Source organism: Pieris napi, chromosome Z (genome assembly GCF_905475465.1).
Source record: "Pieris napi chromosome Z, ilPieNapi1.2, whole genome shotgun sequence".
Taxonomy (NCBI): domain Eukaryota; kingdom Metazoa; phylum Arthropoda; class Insecta; order Lepidoptera; family Pieridae; genus Pieris; species Pieris napi.
In genome coordinates, this window is record NC_062259.1 from 5,678,112 (window position 1) to 5,702,088 (window position 23,977).

At 30.5% G+C, this 23,977-nt stretch overlaps 1 protein-coding gene and 2 long non-coding RNA genes across 3 annotated transcripts; 1 reads left to right on the forward strand and 2 right to left on the reverse strand.

Moving 5' to 3' along the window:
• The first annotated feature begins 79 nt into the window (after positions 1–79).
• Positions 80–1,749, forward strand: LOC125062805. The gene is made up of 3 exons (XR_007119333.1): positions 80–238; positions 402–571; positions 869–1,749. It is a non-coding gene; the product is annotated as an uncharacterized LOC125062805 (long non-coding RNA).
• A 231-nt stretch (positions 1,750–1,980) lies between these two features.
• Positions 1,981–2,724, reverse strand: LOC125062806. The gene is made up of 2 exons (XR_007119334.1): positions 2,613–2,724; positions 1,981–2,515 (listed from the first exon to the last, which is right to left on the reverse strand). It is a non-coding gene; the product is annotated as an uncharacterized LOC125062806 (long non-coding RNA).
• Positions 2,725–4,070: 1,346 nt separating this feature from the next.
• On the reverse strand, positions 4,071–22,837 carry LOC125062140. The gene is made up of 11 exons (XM_047667731.1): positions 22,641–22,837; positions 19,923–20,122; positions 17,791–17,895; positions 16,381–16,551; positions 12,796–13,044; positions 11,981–12,126; positions 11,379–11,525; positions 6,510–6,661; positions 6,206–6,298; positions 5,601–5,768; positions 4,071–4,298 (listed from the first exon to the last, which is right to left on the reverse strand). Exons 1-11 carry the CDS (start codon positions 22,738–22,740, stop codon positions 4,171–4,173), a joined length of 1,659 nt encoding a protein of 552 aa, XP_047523687.1. The 5' UTR covers positions 22,741–22,837; the 3' UTR covers positions 4,071–4,170.
• Between the last annotated feature and the right edge of the window lie 1,140 nt (positions 22,838–23,977).

A 23,977-nucleotide genomic window follows, 5' to 3' on the forward strand; every position in this document is an offset into this window, starting at 1 on the left:
GCTGTTTGCAATAATTTAGTACAACTATTGCCATCTTTAATGGCTACCGTTTTAAAAACATGTCATATTTTGGACGTTTTAACGAAATGGTTTTAATTTGTTATCTGTCTTTTTTAGTTTTTTTAACGTTCTCGTGTAATTATAATAATTTAAACTAGAGTTAATATTTTTAAGTTATAATGCGAGGATAACATAATAGATACAGATAAATATCAAGAAAATCAGCAAATTAGTAGAGGTAAATCCTAGTTATATTGGATATCTTTTATTGATATTTATATTGCATGTAAGTTTATGAAATTGTTCTTTAATTTGAAAAATACATATATCATTTAATATTGCATATACATATAATGTAATCACAAAGTAAAATGATTGTACATTTTATTTGTATATTTCAGATGAGAAAGCAGTCTAATGAACATAATTAGAAGTTCTAAATATATTTTATTGTATAATAGAAGCTAATGATATATTGATGATAAATATTGATTTAAATTAATCAAATAAAGTGGATTTATACTTCATGAAATTTGGAAATATAAAATCTAGTGATCAATACTAAGTAATGGTAAGCAGATATTTTCTTTAATTATTTACTATGTTAATATATTAGAGAAGTTATTATAATACTGTTAATGAATGAGAAGTTTGAATTCCCAAGGGACTGGCCCTTAGGAGTTACTGACATTGTTTGGTTATTAAAAACTTTAATTGACAATAAGCAGCAAAGTGACAAATTAAGTATATTTTTAAGTAAAGAGTTTTAATATTAAAGTTACCTATTGAACAAACCTTGAACCGATCTTAGTTTAGTTTGTCAGTTTTCTATTTGATCAAAGTACTAACTCAAATATTTTCTTTTCAGAAAAAGAGAAGCTAATAAGACAACTAAAAATATTTCAAAAAATCCACAAATGGACAAGTTTTATTAAAGTCTTATCTTTTAATTAATTTAAGTGTTATATTATGTACCTACAAATGAATTTGATAATGGGGAATGAAGCAATTTATGAATAATGTAAAAAATAAGACAAGTGGAGTATGAAATAATGGTTGGTTAAGGAACATTACCTCAAGAACAGGAAACAGTAACTGAAACTATGTTCTTCCACATTTAATCTTAATAAGTTCAGCAGTTTGAATGTTAATGAGATATTATTATAAACAAACTGCATTTGTAGATTTTGGGAAGAATTATATCTTTACAATAACGATTATTATTTACAATTGTTGTGTCAAGGAAACAATCACTATTTTTATTATCGCCCAGTATGTATTCATAGTAACTGTAGGTATCATAGTAATTTTATGAAATCATCACAACATCTAATGTTAGGTTTTATGAATTGAACAATTTTTTTATATAACAGCACACCAACAAGATATTGACATTGCTGCAAATTAACACTTACATTTATTAGTTAATTATCTACATATATAAATATGAATACATCTACATTAGGTAGTAATGCATTGAATTTGGTGCACCTGTGTGTATTCAGTAGTAATTTGGTGGAAGATATTTATTTGGTGCCTTATTTTAATAAAAAATAACCATAACTGAAACATTTTTATTTTGCTACCTGTTTGTTTAATATTCCTTACTATTAGTAGGTACGGGTCATTCATATATGCATTATTTGTATATTCTTGTAAAATAAACTAATATGGTTAACCACTTTAATGGCTTTTCCTACTAAATAAGACATAGGTAAATTACCAAAAATAAAACTAATACATAACATACAATGTTTATTCATTTCTTACTTAAACAGATTTTGCATTTACATATTAACTAGTAGCAAATCACTGAGATAATCAAAAGTTAATTGACATAAATATTAACTTAAAATCAGCATCAAACTTAAATTTATATCTATTAGATGTTGGAGCATCAATTTGGAATCAAAGGTCGATTAAAGGTTATAATTTCATACCAGACAGTTTCTATTTTATAATTTTTATTAATCCCTCTACATTTCATTGAGTACTTGCTTTTCAATTCTCATTTTCTAAAAGTATAAATTTATTGTAAACAATCAACCTTTATGACTCTAACTTAAACTGAAATTGTTTGTTGGACATAAACAGAGATAATTCCAACTAGTAGCAAATCACGAATAAAATCTACACTTATATATAAATCTGCTTTCAAATTGACATTAAAAATGTTCAAGCACAAACACCAAACCTAATTAAAACTTAAATCAAACTCTAATTTCACTTTTCAGTCTTCACACTAGTCTACGTTTTTTTTCTATTGTTTTTTAATTCCTTGGACTTTATCAACTTCTAGTCAACCTTATTTTCACTCTTTATTTATCAATCTACAGTACTATTTCTATTGTTTCTTATAAGCGGTAACAAAATATGTTGCTTCTTCATTTTGCTGATTAGTTATGAGGTCAAATCCTAAAAATATCTAAGTATGAGTACTACTAATTATTATATATCGCGACTATGCAATTTCAACATATTGTATTTATTTGAAGCCTTAAATTTCTGAGAAAACCTGAAACAAACTATAATTAATTTAAACATGTAATTAAAATTCATATATTCACTTTGCACCTTCCGTAAATTCCACTTAAATCGAAAATTGTTCTGACCTTGCTGACATTGTAATGTCCCTGTAGCAGCTTCCAATTGCAAATTTACAATAATATTGTAAAGTTTTAACTTTTATTTGTTTATAAAAGTGACATTAGGAATACATTTAATCCAGAGACAATATGACGGAATAAGGTGCTACGAACAGCAGCTCGCATCTACGCTGTCGACTTTGCGGTAATGTATCGACATGCCTCTTGGCTACGAACGAAGCGTTTTCGACAGTACAATTACGCAAAAGCGGTAGTGTATGTAGAATACTTTCCGACACCAATATGGCTAGACCCCCAGTGCAATTAGCTTTACTAGAATTGTATAGTTGTGTCAGTGTCGGATAATCTGTTGTTTTTGATAATTTTGTCCAAGAAATAAAAAATCTTCCGCGGCAATATGTATTATTATATATGTAGTATTATACAAAATGTATTATTAACTACATTGTACTTTTGATTATTTTATTACTGGTTGTGGTTTAAGTCTACTTTTTGTTTCTTTACATGCATTATAATATTGTACTATTTGTTACTGTTTCTTATTTATTTTGCAAATATAAAGGCAAGCATCCGTTTCCAAAGGATTGTTGCCCTAGTTACTTGAGCTGATCTCTCTAGGGACAACTAGAAATTCTTTCTTAAGCTAAAAGAGACTTTCTTCCTTTAACCAATTGTGACTGCTTAATGCATTGATGTTTAGGTGAGCAAAGAATCAGAGTGAAATATTGTATGTAAATTGTACAGCCTTAACCAATGCCAAAGTTGATTTTGATATACGATATATAATCATTTTATTAATACCTAACTTAATACTTTCGTTATATTTTTAAAGCATTTAATAATAAGCATAGTGTTGATTAATACTTAAAAAAAGATTGCAGTAAATAATAAAGAGTGATGTTTAAATGTTTTTATAAAAAAAAATTAAAATATCCTCCAAAGTATAATTACAAAAAACAAATATCCGCTATTAATTACGTTCGCAAATATGAGACTATCAGTACTAGATTTATCATAAAAATGTGAATTTTTAATGTCTCATTATTTATAAAATAAAATAAATCAGTGGCGATACAACCTCTTTTAGGTCTGGGCCTCAGATTTCTGAATCTGTTTCATGATCATTTTTCAATCTAATAGGCAAGTAGGTGATCAGACTCCTGTGCCAGACTGATCGTTCCTCACGATGTTTTCCTTCACAGTTCGTGCGAATGACAAATGCGCACATAAAAATAAATTCCATTAGTGCACAGTCGGGGATCGAACCTACGACCTGACGGATGAGAGTCGCACGCTGAAGCCACTAGCCCAACACTGCTTATTTAAAGTAAATACTTTTGAAACAAAAATTTTTGAAAAGTGGTTATTTTACTGTGTAATTGTTTAGGGTTCACAAATGAGAAGGAAATACGTGTAATTGAAATAAAGAGAATCCCTATAAAATAAAACAACTAAGTCAATTAAATTTTATATTCTATAAACCCCAAAAAGAAAATATATAAAACATGTTTCCTCCAGAACGAGTATATAATTTTAAATTGATTTGATCGTATTACAATTTAAATCATTTCTTAGCTGGAGCATCTGGTACATCGAATTCACTGACTTGAGCCTCAACTAATTGTTTACTTCTCAATTTGACGATAGCATGGCTTGGGACATTCGGATCTTCCATCTCAAACTCAATTAATCCTGAAAAAAATTGTTGTTTGGTTATACCTTTAAATAAAATAAAGGATTACTATAAGTATTAAACGTATTTTTATTGTTTTTTTTTTATATATTATAGGGGGGCAAACGAGCTTGCGGGACGACCAAAAAGGGCAGTCTACGCAGCCCATAGACACCCATTTTTAGTGGGTGCGTTGCCGGCCTTTGAGGGAGGAGTAGACTCGCTTATTGAACATTTGGAGGTCGTATCTCTGAGGGAAGACCCCCCCGGGAGCCGATTCCACAGTTCGCAAGTTCGCAAAAGTGTTATCATCTTCATAAACGTACATGTCTCAATAAGTGTACGAGACTTATATACTACTACTGGCTGCTGTGTAAACCGCTTTAATAAGACCATACAACAATTCTATATTTAACTGTCAGCCAATCCGACTTCAATAGAATTAAGCTAGTCTTCAAATACAATAGAAAGTAATAGCAATTGTAGCTTTTAGCGGCTCAAGTATTTACAGAGTGGTCTTACAATATTCACTGTAAAAGCAACTTCTAAGCTTATAACGTAAGCTAAGCTTCCGTCCACTGTTGCATGTACAGTGTAAACGCTATATAGCGACACTCAAAGGACTGTGCAAATTTTGACGTTACAAAGAGCTATCGTTAAAGAAAAATCTGTATTAGAAAAAGAAAAAAGTTTATTTCAGACTAGTGTTAGTGACATAAAACACAATTCTTAGTCTGTTATTTTCGCCTGATGTCTTTTGCTGCACCAGAAATGTTGAATTTTTTTATTCATCGTGATAAAGCACCTTCAAGCAATCCCAATTTGTAAACAAAAGAATGAATTTCTTAGAAAGTTCGGTACGTATGATGCCTATAGTCGAGTTTATTACTGGCTAGGATAATAAAGCGACAAAATAAAGTACAGAGCTCCGCAGTTTAACTAATTTCGGCCACTTACTTTTTATTATTTATCATTGTATGGAAAACAAGTTTAAACAACGAAAACCGAGTGATTTCGACGCATAAGGGGGTGGACATTATTTATCTACCAGCTGTCAAAAGGTCAATATACGTTTTCATGTGTTTATATAAATATTATATAATCTAAAAGTATCCTTTTTTTTGATTAAAACCCTCTTACACTATCTTAAACGTAGTTATTAAAGATATATATATTTTTATTTAAGTGACTATCATAAATTCTTTATATGTAAGGTGGTGTATCGACAAACATCGTATAATTTAAACAAAATAATTATTAGATATAAATAATTTTGATACGTTACCGTGCCGTTTTTGCAGATTCAATAAACTGATTCTTACCTCCTTCAGCGACGACTTCCTCCTTGTAATTATCCCGCATAGTCCTGGCCAAAATACCGTGATAGAACGCATTAGCATTAGCCCTCACATCGGCTGTTACATCCATCTTGGACACAGCCTGGATTAGAACGTTGAGTTTCTGTCTTGCCGTTAGAATCAGCTTGTCAACTATATTAATAGGGTATATGTTTGATTCATATTTATGATTCAGGATTAATTTTTACTAAACAGGACGCACGCACGGGACAGACATAACCCTGCGTCTGCCTTTTCATGGATGATTTACTTACCGGTTATTAGCTGTTTGTGTCCTAACCCAAATAGTGCTGCACCGGCAATCAACCCCTGTACCTCTAGATTTTACGCCACATGACTTAACCAGTAAGCAACAAAAGCGGATAATTGTAGATATTTATTCATATTAATACTTAGTTTCCAAATTCATATAGTAAAATTAAGTCTAACGAAAACCTTAAGAAAAATGTGTAGAAGGCTACACCAACGACAGTAAAAATTCAATTGATGTCAATTCAATTTCATTGTTAAAAAAACTAAAATAACATTGAGATCTATTTAAGTTATTTGTTACATATACTCGAACTTACAGTCGGCTTCAACCTCGGGCACTGGTTGTATCATATCTTCAAGAGCATACTGTATCGCAGCTGGCACTGGCCTCCTAGGAACATTCGGTGCTCCTGAAAAAGGTTTCCATAGACATCTAATGTAAATAAAATAAAAAGTTAAATCAATAATCCTCTGAATTGATTACTGCAATTGTTATATTCTATCGTATACTGAATAAATTATTGGCGCAAAAATTAAAGCATTCGAATTATAAATCTACCAGGCAACAGTTATACTTTATGGTAAATCAAATTTACAATGAGATAATAAGACAACGCCCACCAACACTCGACAGCAACTGATTAATTTGTTGTAAAGAAGTCTTCATTTCGATAACAAGTTGTCCTCTGTCATTCAAAGCGTTTGTTAAATTCTTTTCCTCGCGATCTTCAGCTTCTAACGCAGCCTTCAGCTGGTTCTTTTCAGTCACATACCTGCAAGTCAAAAGATTTCGTTGAACATGACTTTAAACTAATTCGCATATTTAGAAAAACTAGCGTTTCTCAGAATTAATGTTATTTAGAACACAAATAGTCGAAACTCAAACGAAATATTAGATCTTCATAACCGTCCCATAACGACTTAATCTTACGAACTGCGTTTACAAAAGATCTCATTTTAATTAAAATTCTCGTTTCGAGTTCCAACTATCCTTAGAATTTTCTTTCAACAAAGAGACTGCAGATGAATTTCACAATAATTCATATAAACATTTTTCATAGTAAATTGGTTCTGCGGCAAATGGTATAAGGAATAGAATTTCGAACGAAATAAATTAGAACTTTAACGGCTTATTTTATAGAAACCACACTTATTTTTTTAACGTTAACCCTTAATATGATTATGTTCACTGTGATAAACACTCATAAAAAATAAATAATGAGCGACTATTTTCTACTATTTTTCGGTTTTTATTTTAGTTATAGCAAGTTTAATTTGTATTTATCGGTACAAAAAAAAAAAAAATCTACAAATGGCAACATCGTTTATCTGTCATTATCGAGACAAGATGTCAGCGAGACGCGGGCACTCGATTCTTCGCAAGGTAAATTTTTTTTAATTAAAAAGTTTAGTGAAATATAACAATTTCACTAAACTAACTTTTTATGGTTTATATTTGCTAAACAATACTTATGCTTTGGTTTGGAATGGGTTTTACGTAGTGTTTTGTGAATTTGGTAACTTTTATTTGGAGGCAAACTTGGTTGTCCATCACAGTGAACACTGCCAAATACTCGAATAAGTACTGTCAATTTGATATGTTTATTGTGATGAACATTGCCAAATTAGGGATAACTTTTATTTACAAATAATGTGCTTTGTGGTGGGCTTCTTTTGGTTTTTCTTTAATTTTTTCTCATCGCCAGAGCTTTTTTACATACTGAAAGAAAACTACGGTGTCTTTGGTCTTGGTACAATACGAAGCAACCGGATTAGAGGAGCTGAAAAGTTGCTACCGGATGAAAAGGTGATGAAGAAAAAATAGAGGGGAGCGTGAAAACGCTCCCCTCTATTTTGTTGTCTATTAATCTACTCTACAAGTTGTCTGTGATGCAAACAAATTAGTTATAGTACGCTGGAATGATAATAAACCTGTAACTCTTATAAGCTCATTTATTGGATCTGAACCAGTATAAATAATAAAAAGGAATTGCAAAGAACAGAAACAAAAATAGAAGTGGATTGTCCGCAAATAGTTCGCGAGTATAATAAACATATGGGGGGTGTGGACCTGGGTGATATGCTGATGTCACTATATAAAGTTCCATTCAAAACTAGAAGGTACATAGGAATATTTAGCCAACTTCTAGATGTGTGTATAAATAATGCATGGCTATTGTATAAACGTAACTGTCAGGGAAGTCAACGAAAATCAAAGTCATTGAAAGTTTTCCGATATGAAATTTACTTAAGTTTAACAAAGAAAAATATCTATATCTATACCTCGTGAAAATATACAAGAATGTAAAATTATAAACCCAAGATCAGCCAGGCCTACAAGCCCCATCAGATTCGATAATACAGGACATTTTCCCAGCACAAAAGAAGACATGGGGCGATGCAAGTTTTGCCAGAAAAACACAACTGTAACAACTGTATAAAATGCAATGTGAGACTTTATTTTGTTAAGGGAAAAAATCCTCGCAATTGTTTTTTACATTTTCATAATAAATAAGTTGTTTTAATGATATGTATAATGTTTTTAATTTACCTGTTTACATGACACTAATTTGACAACGTTTACCACAGTGAACATTACAAATTACTTGTTATCCTCAACATATTTCGCAGTGTTCACTGTAATGAACGTTGATTTCCTGAAAATCTGAAAGGAAAATATTTTTTTGTCTAATTTTCCTAAGTTGTATTTAACCCTAGGACTTCAGATATACATCTTATTTCATAAAATAAAACAACTCGGATCTCCGCCAAATTAAGGGTTAACCAGGTTTTATGAAATAATATTTATTGTTTAGTATTTACAATAAGAGACTTTATTTTTAAGTCACTAAACTTTTTCTTTAATAACAAGTACTTACTCTGAGTTAAACGTTTTTTGTGACGTAGCAAAAATTTAATTGATATAAAGATTTTACTAAAAAAGTTAAGTAATAATAACTAATTTGCTCTAGTTTGAGACCATTGGAATGAATGAACTCCTAAATAAATTTATTCTGTGACAACATATGTTTTACCATCACTTACATATAAAATAAAATAAGCGACGGTCTTATTATCAGTCTTATGATCTACTCAAGTAAATTAAAAATAACCCCTCTTATATTGCCTATTATTAATTGCAACCCACACAGCCCGCAAGCCATACACCCGATTCCTAGCAAAAATAATCTTCGTTTTGCGTTGGAAATCACAGAAGATTGAAAGGCTTATAGGAGTTAATAGAATATCCGACCTACTGAGAAAAATTATTCAATAAACTTGACTAAATATGTATCGTAATGAAATTTTTATTACAATGAAAATGGACCTATTAAATTTTCAAAGCACTTCCTGAAATCGTAACATCTCTATACAAAATGTCTGTAAAACAGATCGAAGCTTCCGAGTTTGGACTATAATTATATTTTGCTTGTCTATAATTATATTGCGATCGCATGTCACCGTCACACAAATTTTCCGTACAAAATATAATTATCGTGGATGCTGTTTAATACCAAAGATATTGCTAAATATAAAATAAAAATTCTTGCAGTTATCAGAATAAAAAACCGATAGATCATTTGACTACAATTTTGTGATATATGTATAATATATTTTTATTATTCATCAGATATATACATTAGCATAAGCATTTATTTATCATGTAATAAATAAATTAGGCGAAAAAAACCAACGACTAAACCCTTTGTATTCAAGTAACTGAATTCTAATTATTCAGTGACGTTTTAAAACGTAAAAATATACTTAACTTATTAAAACTTGTTACGTCTATTGGCTATTGTCTATTGGCTTTAACGTGTATTGGTACACCAATTTCCATAGCTAGCAGCCAAACTCAGAGTATATTAAATAAATTCAATATAATTTCCGACTGATTAAGTAGGATTGGAGGACATTAAAAGAGCTTTCTTGTCTTCCGATTAAATCTATAGTGAACTAATTTGATCCTTAGAGAATCTCTTACAAACATTGATTCTAGATGGATTGGATTGGAAATATGAATTTGGGTGCAGGAAAAGATTCCAAATACTTTCGTTGTAGAAGGAAGTCCCTTATAAATATTATAATATTACACTTATATTAAAAAAAAATTTAATATATGGCGTCAGCTGAGTAAGGTGAGCGCAGCCTGATGACCACCGGAGCATCCAACGGTCACGTTCCATGCCGGCTTATTTGACCAGGCTCTTTGCTTATAAAGTCGAAAATTGAATAGATTCAGACTCGCAGCTGTACTAAATGCCAACTAATCTAATAGTAGGACTCGAGCCGAACGTGCACAATGCTCATGTCACACAAAATTGAGCTTATTGTCGTATTGAACATAATTGCACGCATTAATATTCAAATCAACAAGCGTGTTATATCCACATTGTAACTACAATGTCATCGTCGCCGGTGTGTTATATTATTGTTAAAACTTGAAAAGTAATATTACATTAACCTATACATTGTTATAAATTTACGCTAATAAGCTACGATGCAATTAGCATAAGATTAAGTCCCATTAATGCTCACTTAAGCCGTAATACAACGTCTATTATTAAGGAATTACAGTGATGTATGGCATTATGTTCAAATTATCAAGTGTAACAATTGATTTATCTGTAATATTAGTCGGTAGGTTAAAAACTCAAGCATTGGAAAAATCTATTTTTAAATTCAAATGTCTGCCCTAGACAGGAGCAAATACGTAAAAGCAAAAAAAACAATATAACTGGTTCGGAAAACTTGAACTATAGGATTTCGACAAACGTTCCAGTGAACAAGAGTACTCGTACAAAATGTGACCAAAGGCCGAAATTTGTCTATTTCGCCGACTGCTGCATTTCAATACAACTTCGTTTAATCCGTGTCCAGTTCCCTAATAAATTCTATTCACAAGATTTATAGACTATCGGACTTTGAAATTAAAATAAATAAGGTTCGGGAAATCGGCTTCCTTCGTATGCAATTAAGATAATTTTGAACAGATTAAGAAATACGACATATCCTTGATCGACATTGCACAGAAAACTTATCGCCTTCTTGTATATAGAAGAAAATGATCGTAGAAAGATGCATTCTGAGGCCACCCGTAAAGAGTCATAGCGTCCTGAAATAATATTGAAATCGACAATCAAAGATTACTGTTTTCTTGTTCTTCGGGTCAAAGCGACTAAACTAAGTTCAAAATGATAAAGCGATAAGATATTTCTGGTATGGAAGAGACAGCTAGTTAACGACAAGTCTGTAATCATTGTTACCATAAACAATAAACATTATAACCATAAAACCAAATTGACCTATGATAGTCTGCTTAAATAAATAAATTCTTATTATTATTGTTTCGTACTTTTATACTCAAAGTGAAACACAAACAACACACAAAATGTACTGTCAATTCTAAGCCGTAATACATAACGATCAAAACAATACAAAGTACTCCCGTTCTACCTTATTCCCATTAATCTGAATAACAAAACTTACTGCGCAGTTTTCTCTTGTCCCACGTTTTTCAAAGTGTCCAACATCATTACTGCGTGTTTTCGATCTTCTATGAGAGCGTCCCTCTTTGCACTATTCAACGTTAATTGCATCATAAGACGCTCGGTCTGATACGTCTGCTCCTTTAATCTAAATCATGTATAAAAGATGATTTAAGTCCCAACGATAAATATCATTTGCTTGCTTGCTTTTCCAAAAAAATATTATATTAAAGTTATGAATATTATTTTTCTTTCTACTGACTACACCGCTTTATACCGTCTTAGACTGTTATCTAAGAAATATTCTTAGACTATGTTAAGAGACTATGTCCTATACACCGCTGCGTCACCAACTAATAGTCCGTGCCAAGCGCGGAGCGTTGAGAATCGTCGGCGAGAATATTTTGCCGCTGCTTGCATGGCAGGCGACGTTATAACTCTCGTACGTTCAGGCAAAATAGTGAGCAAATATCTGGTGACCGGTCTTAACGCTGAATTATTGCATGACAGGCGCAGGATGGGAGCAGACAACTTAATAATAAAATATTCAAATCGAATTAATAAATCTAACAAAGTTTTGCTATGCCCCAAATTACAGTTTACCGTAAAAGAATTTTGTCAAACGACGGTACAAGGGTGGCCTTTTGGAGTTTCTTACAGATTCCCATCACTTCCTCGAGTTCCCAATGTACCGAGTGCTTGCTGCCCGTGTCTTCATCTTCATATAAATCATCTAGATTTGTTGCCTCCTAATACACGAATTCAAATTAAATTTCAAACTACAATACAAACACCGACGTGCTATAGAATAGAACGATGGACGAACGTGAACAAAAGTCTATCAACTATGTGCCACTACAAATTAATATCGCAGCTGTAATAACCAAACCTAATATTCGCTTTTGAATTTGATTTCCGATACTTGGGGAATATTGTAAATTTATAGAAATATAAACAACGATTTTGCTTTCTATCGCTGTATTAAAAACTTTCTTATCTCCATTACTTAAATATTAGTTACTATTAAGGAAAATTGTTTTACTACGGTGCTTAAGATTATATCACGAAACGAATATTTTGTATAGATAATCAATAATAAATATAATAGGCATGGGGCAGACACCATTTTGCCTCTATCGATCAGGTTTTAATAGGCAATTGCCTATTTAAAAACGTGAAGACGTGAGCCTTCTTGGCCTGGTGGTTTCAGCGTACAACTCTTGCTACCCCGGAAACCTTAAGACCCAAAAAGTCTACAGTGTGTGAAGGCTGATCACCTATGATAACAAATAATTACAATACCGAAATTTTAAGCACATACCTGAAAGGTTATAGCGTCACCGATGATTAAGAATTAAAAAGCCAGCCATATGTAATAATAAAACATTTCCACTAAATAAATATGTTGTATAACATACCTCTTTTCTGATTAAATTTGGAAATGAGTCAGTCAAATAAGCTACTTCCCGTCGGACGAGTTTCAATGTCCTTTGTCTTTCTTTCATATTAACTTTTATCTCCTTCTCTAGTTTACTAAATTCAAACTTTCTATCGTCAAGATATTCCATTGCCAACTGTCCCATTTCTGTTGCACCCATCAGGCACTTGCCTTGGGCCCTACAGTCGATTTTCAAAGCCTCCAAGACTATAGTGAAATATGAAGAGTCCTAAAAAAATTTAAGCATTCAATCGCTACATACTAGCGTAGCTAAGCCTTTTGCGTATTAACATACAACAAATTTAATTGAAATGTACAAATGGGGTTATACGAAAAATTACGTAAACGTACGTACGTGAAATTATAATTAGGTAGATACTTTACGTGGTATATTATATTATATTATATTATTTATTTATTTTATTTATTTATTTATTTATTTATTTGCTTAATGGTATTCCTACAGCTACTTACAAGTACTATACAATATTCAAAAAATTACACTATACACAAGAGCCAAAAATGGAATACACATTTAAACATACATAAAACACAGTTACACCTATACAAATACAAAAAATACAAAAAAAATTACAAAGAATATATGTAAGTATGTATGTAAATTCTAAATTCTACGATTCACAGTTCATTACAACATATCTATTATAAAGAAGGAATAACAAAGCCATTCTATTTAATAAAAGATACTAGATTTTTTATATCATTTCTTAGGCATTTTTTAGTTACATTAAATATTTCTATTTGCTGGTAATTCCTATTATAATCCGAAGGTATACGATGCATGACTGAGTTACGCAAATAGTTTGAATTAAACCGAGGAATTTTAAATAGTTGCGTTTGCCTTGTATTGTGTGAAGAAGGGGCGTGAAAAAGTAACAGCGGCAATAAGTCAATTAAACCGTTGCAAATAGCATGTAAAAATATAAGGTCATATTGTTTACGTCGACATTCTAATGATTCAATACCAAAGTATTTGCAGGAATCTATATAGCTACTGTATTTTCGGAAATCCTTAAAACTTAAAAACTTAAGAACTTAAGTTATATTATATTATATTATATTATATTATATTATATTATATTATATTATATTATATTATATTATATTATATTATATTATATTATATTATATTATATTATATTATATTATATTATATTATATTATATTATATTATATTATATTATATTATATTATATTATATTATATTATATTATATTATTTTATCTAATCATCGACCCTAAATCAAGAAGAATGCACATCCAATAAAAAAATCACACTCGAAATAAAAACACACGTAAGAAATTAATTAAGAAAAACAACCTAAAAAATATTTACAAAATTAATAATTTAATTAATTATAATAGGTACTAAAAAAATTTAGAACTTTTATTAGATCACGGACAGTAAAAAAGCTGCGTTGACTTATGTAATTCGTTGACAACGTAATACAGCGAATAATACGTGCCCTTATTAGAAGGTTAGTCTATATTTAAGCGTACAAAATCTATGTTATTAAGAGGTAGTTTTTCGTATCACGCGTTACAAGCAACTATTCAAGTAATTTATTAATCAAATCCACAACAACTATCTGGTCAAGGACGGATCCAGGGTTATGGGGTCATGACCCGCCCTACCTACAAAGAAAGAAGAACATAATGAAAACATGTGTGGTTTTAGCATAAGTTCTATGAAACTTAGGTATACTAAATCTTTCATCGAGTACATGTTTCATTCATTTTTTATTTTACATTTATTTATATACAAACTGATTTTAATTACGTAGAATTCTGACAGCTATCAGTTTTTGATATGTCAGAGATGGTAAACCTTTTTGGCCGGGCACATTTTTCAATTTCAATACGAGTCTGAGTCTATCCATACATTTTATTTGTTAGTAAATGTATCCATTTTAGTGAGCGTGGTATTGTCCACATTAAAAGTGGTTTAACGGCGAGTGATAATTACATCCCTTTTCATCAAAAACAGTACGCACAAGAAAAGATAACAATTTAAAGGTTTACTAAACCTGCAATTAGTAGGCAGTGATGCCAGCTAAAGAATAAAATAAAGTAATTAAAGTTCATTCGATATATTGTTCGTGATATTAAATAATTGTTTGTTAAATATTTGTTGGTAGTTTGGTATTTTATTTAATGCCCTCAAATAAGTGAAATTTGTCCCTTTTTCGGTGGAGAACTTTTTTAGTAGCAACACTTTTGAAATGTCAGAATTCTACGGAATTAAAAATCAGAGTATAGTTATATATATAAAAATAAATCGCAAACTATATGGCCAAGCCAAAACCACGAGGACGGCGGGACAAATTCGAGTAATTTTATTTTTATTTATTCCTTGTAGGAAGGTTTTTATGGAGAGAAAAAATAATTTCTAATACCTAAAAACTGCTTTTGTGAACGCGAAATCTCTATAGGGTATCATATTAAGGCAAAACCAAGTTCGCGGGGGCAGCTAAAAAAACAGTAATGATCTAATAAAAGGCACAATATTTCCACATCTGTAGGTGTATTGTGTAGGTTTAAGAGACTCATTGAAAATAAGCTTTCTGAATTATACAGATGAAACCTACGCTATCAAATATATTTAAATTAAATATAACAGTTATAAGCGGAATACTGAAGCTTTACAATTTACTAGTTAAAGTTTCTGAAGTGAGTTGCTAAATTCAGCACCGAACCGAGATACGTAAAATACGGCAAATTTACTTTACAACGTATGAAATCTAATACTTATTAAGAGTTTTAGAAAATAAGCCCGTTGGATTTCTCATAACATTCCGATATAAGCAATTATTTTATTAAGACTAAATTCTGTGCCAAAGCGACACAATTATTTCACCAAAAATCAAAGGCCCTCAGAACAACGGTACATACAATCAATGTAATTACATCAAATAAATTAATTATTATAATCTTAATGTGTTCCCAGCTCTACCATAGCAAACTTAACTATTATACTTATAAATTGTAATCACAATAATTATACAAATTTAACTTTTTATAACGTACTTTTGTCAACACCAAACCGCATTACGAGATGCCCCGCACTGCACGCATGTGTGTGTAGGAGCACGTGTGTACGTGTGTTAGATAAAGGTACATATGTAAAATTTCAGTAACAACTCCAACTGTGTAAGATATATTCAGCAGCTAATCCGTTAACATGTTTTGAAATCGTGGGCTGAGAGCGGGTTGATGTTAAGGAGCCTATTTAATTTATTATAAATGTGCACAATAGATAAAAATACATTAATAGTATAGAAGTACAGAAATACAAAATACAGAAGAATATTTTATCGTTTCGTGTCCATAGATATAAACTACTAATAAAATGGTATGAAAGATGAAAATAAGTTTTAAGTACAATTATTGTGAAACTGACTTAATATGTATGAAACTCGAATATGGTAACTGTTAACAAATCAAATAAATCTAAACTTATAGGTAGACAGGGTAAACTAATATCTATTTTGGATAACTTTTTAAAAGGTTTAATAATAACTGTATAGGAGATAGGACAAAGTTACCTTTTTGAGTATATCCAAAATTTTCTTGTACATAACTTTTATGGCCAACGCTGCATTCTTTTTTATATTAGCGCGTTGAACATAATTAGCAACAGCCTGCTCCTTTTTCTCTGCGGGCAGTTTTCCACCAACTTCGAACAGTAGGCGATCACGTAACTCCGCTGATTCCAACTAAATAATATTTAATAGTGAATAGTTAAAACCTCGAGAAGCGTTGTTGGCCTAGTAGTTACATAGTGCGGCTCCTCCCTGAGGTCGTAGGTTCTATCCCCGGCTGTGCCCCAATGGACGTTCTGTATAATATGTGCATCTAACATTCGCTCGCACGTGAGAAAATGCACGGCATGCCTCAAGTCCAAAAGTCGATGGTATGTGTGAGACAGAAAACTGATCACCTACTTTTCTATGATTATTAAGGAAACGGATGTAATCTGAGGCCAATAAAGGGTTATAAAGTTAACCAATATCCATCTTTCTAATATTTAACTACTACAAAGTTTATGCATGCTATTAATTCTAGTTTGTCTAGTTCCTTTCTCTTATTTTTGGTAATAAAGCATTATATTTTCTGAGGTAAGAAACCTTATTAAGTTATGTTGTTTATCGTGCATGTGTAAAATATTATTCCATTTCTGGCATCAACAACACTTGAACGATAATTACAGATTAATGCATCCAAATATCTGAGTACTACGGACATAATAATTTCATACTGAAGTTACTGAAGCATCCTCTAAATAATTTAATCACCTGACTGAATACTCCGTTAATTAGCAGATGACTTAGGATTTAATCTTACTAAATATCGCTATTCTATTTACTTGTTCTATGTCTATGTTACAACAATTATTTTCTTATATCATTACAATTTAATATATTATTGGCTGACGGGTTGACTAAAACGCGGGTTTGTGTTTTTACTAGTGTATTTCTCCGCGTAATTGATGTATTTTTAGTGTAATTGAATTCGTTGCTGATTACTTTAAAATAAACTAGTAATAATATTATTAGTATTCATTCTCAAAATACCGATAACAATACAAAGCTATAAAACTTAGATAGTATACATTTGTTTTTTTTTTTACATAAAATAAAATTAAATAAATTTTTTTTTACGGGTACTTTGAATATTAATACGTAATATTTGTTGTCGCGAAACAAATATAGCCAGCCGCATACTGGACTGTCTAGTTTCAAATGTGTTACAATTGGTACTATAATATCGATTATTATAAGTACATAGTCCAATTTTCAGAAATCTTTTTGTTTTATGTCATGTTAAAGTTATGTTAAACTATAAAAAACTACCAAACTACAAACGAAAAAATTTAAATACTTTTATAAAAGTATATAATTAAAATACATATGTATGTTATATTATTGTTCAATGTAAGATTATCTCAAAAAAACCTGGGTTAGGCGAAACGTCTCCATTTTCTTTTTCTTCGTATAGCGAATTCTATCAAGCTGTTTCCTTTTATTAAAATTTTCTTGATGGATACTTTCCAATACTCGCTGTAAATAGAATTTAAATTCTTATGATTCCATGGTTTTAATTACTCTTTATTTTTCCCATGTATTAGCTACGCCTCGACTAACTCGTAATCAAAACAAGATATTTGTTTTATTATTTTTGTACAGGAAATCCGCCATTCTATTTCTGTACCAATTAAAAGAAATGTTTATTAACATCGAATAATAGGATTTATATCTAATATAACGTACATATTTCTTAACGTTATAAAGTAATAACTCTACGATTTTCAATTACGTAACTACAGTGAATTGGAGACTGCAATTTCAATACGGATTTTCAATCATATGAGTCTGAAAAGCGTTCAAATATGGGAAAATATAATAAATATTATTATATTCAGAAGTTGATGGGACATTACACAATTCTAAATAAAAGTTAGAGATACTTTTATATTTTAGAGATAAATTATTACAAGATTTATTTTTCATCTTGAGTTTGTTTTGTAATTCACCTGTGCGTAGAAGCTGTCAAGCATAGCCCATTTGATTAGATTGACTGGACTGGACAGAGTTGAGTCGCAAAATCTACTCAAATACCTTTTGTCCAATAGATAAAAAATATCTGTATTCTTTTTGTTAATAATGTAATGCAATAATTACTTTGAATATCTTGTGTTACTTGTGCCATACTAACTAAACTAACCTATCGTTTAAACAAATCAAATATACCTACTACAACGTAGCGAGTTCGCTTATTTAAAGTAATTTTAATAAATATAAGGGTACCTATATGTTCAATTAATAAATGTATAAACGCCAATATTATAACCTATTTCATAAAATTGAAGTAATTAAAGTATTAGAATGATATGCGTGAATTTTGCTACACTATAGAATTATAGTGTAATAAGAATTTATAAAGACAAAAAAATTGAAAATTAAAACATTGTTCATATAAATCCTAATACATTTTTTAATTGTGGTAGTCCTGTGCATTATTAATTAAGGAACTCTGTTATGTTGTCAGTAGTACAGAGCTGTCATAGATATAATAAAACACTTGTTGAGAATGGAACGTTTGAAATTAAGCAGTGATCACCTGATTTTGCTAAGCTTCCGTTGTTTACAAGTTTCGATCGTGCTGTAGGTATGTACGTAGTAATATGCCACCAATAGATTTCAATTAAAAAAACACGTGTAATAGTGTAAATTTATCGAAGCCGCTTTTAGAAAAAAATACTTTAAAATTCACATTAAACAGTAAGCAATTTCAAAGGTATCAAATAATTTATTATTATTAGATTGAAAGATTATTGAATTTATCCCTTTTAGTTCAAGTTTGGTTATTAGAGAATATAATACCTTGGTAAAATTCTTCTATAAAATAGTTAATACTAATTCAATTCGAAATGCTTTTTAATTTTACGCTTTTTATATATCTAAAGAAAGTTATAGATTGAATTAAATACGGTAACAGATCGTCGTGACTTAGCTTAGCTGTGTAGGATTTTTTATTTATATTCTATATTTTTCTCTCACGAAACATTAATATAGATTCTCGGTCGCAATCTAAAAAATACTTGTGCATTTTGTATGATATATTTCATTCCAGTAAAATAGTTCTGTCAGTTCTATTTAAAAAAACAGCCACATCTATTTAAGATTGTTCAATATGGGAACCAATTGCTAATAAAATATTTAACACATGAGCGCATGAAGTTCGTAATCGGATTACAAGACTAGTTAATGGAAAGTTATGGTTTATATATTTAATTTAGTGCACAATATACGATGTCTGGATTTATTTAATGAATTTAATATTGTTATTTGCAAGGACTTTTATAGGAATAACAATGGAATAAATAGAAATAATTCCTGAAGCTAAGTTTCATGAAAAAATATTCAATAGTAAAAATAAATTTAAATAAATTATTTTAAACTTAAAGCATACTTTATTAAAAGCAAGCTATCTACCCATTGAAAATATGGGAATCCATGTTGGCTGCAGTTTTAATTGACCTGCCGACATGTCCGAACTACTTATATAGTAGTATAAAAATACTTACATCCGCCTGACTATTCATATAAGTGAGCTGCAAGCGTTTATGTTCCTGAAATGCATTACGTAGAAACTGCTGGTCCCCATAGACAGCTACGCCCAATTCCTCCCGCTTAGTCGTAATATCCTTTCGTAACTGTCGAATATCACGACAATATCTCTTCTTTTGCTTCGACAAGTCCCCCTCATGGATTTTCCTATCACGTTCTGTAATATCAAAAAAAACTTTGCTTATATTCCTATAATTTACCTTTGAATTAAAAAACCAATACTTATTTCATAAAAGCTTATTGAAGTACGATAAATGAGACTTATAAAACATAAAATAAGGTTCCTCATATTTTTATGGCAACAGGTACAAGTAGATCACAATAATTCTAGAATTCATTTATTCTGTCATAGGATTAAATAGGAATAAGTAAATGTGACTCTGGTGAAAGATCCAACTTGTGTTGCGCTCAATTAAGAATATTCCTTAGCAGAAAGAACTTTCCGAGATATTGATTATTTTTAAATTTTATTCAATTGTAAAATAAACCTTAACACATAACAATAAAGCTTATTATGGTACATGAGACATTAAATTAATGAGGCAATCTTGCTAGTTGTGGTCTTGGTATCGCCTTAGTTATATTAAGGGATTATAAAGTAAGTTTAGTAATGACTAACGCGTCAATAAATTGTGTTAATTTGATAATTAGTTATTTTGAGTATTTTAATATTTCATAGACTAAGATTATCTAATGAGATAAAGCTTAGACTTATCGTAATTTTGGTAGTTATTGTCTTTAACAGTAAAACATTTTAACCAATAACTGTTTACTAAGCGTTACATAAAATACAGACGAATGCGTAATTTAATTTCTAAAGTTCCGTTATAATAATTTCATTGATTGCTAAAATCAGCTTGCTTGTGAATTAATCGGGCGTTCTTTATATAATCATAAACATACTATAAGCCTTAAATATAATTAAAGACCTTATTGCTCTCATGTAATAAATACGTCGAAATATTCTTTAGCGCATTGAGGATTATAATATGAATAATAAGGTCGTAAGCCTTACTTATCTGGGAAAAATAATTTCAAAAACATTTGGCGATGTTAATAAAGATATTTATTAAATGTAAGTCTACTCAAATGGCTAGTAAATATCAACGTCACAACTACCCACATCTTGACATTAAAGAAACCTTTATAGAAACATTACAGCAAGGACAATGCAAATCTCAGGAGTCTTATACAATGCAAACTTTTAGATAATAGGAAATGCATAGAATTCATTGTTAACTATTTCCAGTTTATTGCGTGTTAATGCTTTCAAAGTGATGTTTTCCATTGATATTTATGCATGTATTGTCATTTGAGAAGTCACACAATAGGGGACATAATAACAATTTTATTATATATTTTGCTTCGGCTCAGATTCAATGTTTTGTTTGATAAATTGTTTAATAGATTGTTTATTAGTTTAATAGATTGTTTATTAGTTTAATAAATTGTTTATTAGTTTAATAACTTGTTTATTAGTTTAATGTATTTTTGTGCAATGAGTAGAACTGATGAAGGAATTAATTATACAACTATTATTATTATTAAAAATAACAACAATAACATTGGTTACATTATTCACCGTTATATTATAGTCAGCAACAGTTTTGGACGAAGTATGAATCATGTAAGGTGTTTATATAGATTAGTTTCGGGCAAAAATCTGATGAGCGAGAAGCTAAGCTTCCTACTAAGCTGACTAAAATGCCAACTAAGACAATCCGGTACCAGAACCAATTTTAGAGCGAATCAAAATATTTGCGTTTTACACATAAACCAGAAGGAGTTTCGCTCCTTATACAAGCAAAAAGAACCATTCGCGTATTAGTTACCCAAAACTCTTGGACATATTATACAGCAAATTCAAAGAGAGGGGATTTTCATGTTTGCTTTTAATCCAACCTTTTTTATGGGATGAATAAGATTTTACAAACTATAGACATTAAAAGTCTATAGCGTAATAGATTTCGATTCTTACATTAAATTCTTAATTCATTCATATAAACCGAAAAGAGAGATTCGGTCACTACAACTATCCTTGTCAATGTTTACCTATAGATAGTACAGCTATACCCTGTTAAAGGAAACGTGTAGTTTAATTGAAATGACCAAGTCAACTGCGCTGCCAATTATCCATAAAGTCATGTCATAAAATCCTAACAATATAACTTGTACCTAGAGTTATGTTCGGTACTGGTTGTTGGAGGGATGTTCAAATGTATTTAATAAAAATTTTTGTTTGAAGCTGGGTGTCAACTCGCTTTAATTGTTTAAAACATGAGCTTATAATAAGTTATAATTACGGGTAGCGGGGTTGCGGTGCGAACAAAAATGTAACTTAGCTTATTTAAGGGTTCTTTAATATAAGTGTAGTTGACCTTTTTGGACATTATCGGAAACAAGAATGGTACAATTTATGAGTGTGGGAAAAACTAAAGTTCTCATTTTGGCTTCAAGTTCTTGATGATTGCTTACATTTTGTTTGGGCTTCTAATAATACAATTGTAACGTAATTAATGTTAGGTTACAATTCCAATACCGACATAATAAAGTAATAATCCGATATTTATGGACTATCGAACAAAAAATATTTTTTTTAATAAATATTTTCGGTGATATACATTACATAACAAATAAGCATATACATACTCGTATATTATAGGTTTTATTCTTACCATATAATTTTATAAGACCACGATATTGGTTGATCTTATCTTTAATAACCCAGTTCTCATCTTGCATTCCATGAATTCGTACTTTCGCAGCTGACAACATTGTGGCTTTATAAAAACTTAAAAAAACGCTCTATTTCCAAGTATTATATCCAATAAAGATTGTATTAAGTTCACACAGCATTGAATGCTTTCAACGATGGTTTGTTTACACTTTGTGTCATTTTATTTTTTAATAACCAAAGAGGTTCTATAGCCAGTGAAAGACGTTAATGTTTAAACATACCCCATGGGGTCTTGAATTTTACAATTGAAATATACATATAATCAAGACTTCCAAGAAATGTCGAAGATATTTTAATGAAGTGTTTATTCAGCCCCACATAAGCGGAAACGCTTAGGCGACTTTTACATTGATTTTTGTTTTTACGTTTTTTTGTCAACCAAACTTAATGATTGTTTCGTATTATTTTGAAATAACCCAGCACTTAGAGGGCCGTGAGAGGAGTGGAAGGGGGCCATTAACCTCGTTAATTTTATCACACTACTAGCTGACCCGGCAAACGTTTTGACATGTATATTATTTCTAGGATTTTTTTAGTTCAATAAAAATAACTATCTACTAAAATAAAAAATAGGGGTTGACCGTAAAGGGGTGACAATGAAGGGTTGTATGAATTTTTGTAGGCTGTATAGTGTATACTAAAAAAATAAAAACAAAAAGTTTTGTCTAAAAAATAAAAAGGTTTTTTGAGTGGACACCCCTTATCATTTAGGGGTTTGAAAGATAGATAGTAGCTGATTCTCAGACTTACTGAATATGCAATAAAAAATTCATAAGAATCGGTCGAACCGTTTCGGAGGAGTATGGGAACGAACATTGTGACATGGGAATTTTATATATTACGTATAGATTGACTCCCATTTTTTGGAGATAATGTAATAACACTATAATAATATTATTAAGGTGAAATTTCGTTTCGTACTTATTTAAGCTTCCGACAAAATGATTTTATTTTAACGTATTAAAGTAAATGGCCATAAACATGTGGTTAGTTTTATTCATTATTACTATAACATAACTAAATTTTGGAAAAAATATTTGAATAGAATAAATTTTACGAATTTCTTAGATACACGTGTAGCGCATTGCAAAATGTATGCCGTATATTGTGATACGAGTTGCATTCCCAAGTTGTCGGTATCCTTCAGGTTTGAAACACTTACTTTGTAGAGAAATTTAGCTTTCTTTTATATCTGTATCTTCAAATGTTTAGCAAGGAAAATTCTCAAAGTATTTGAAGTCTGGCTAGTAGGAATTGCGTGGCGGAATGTCCAAT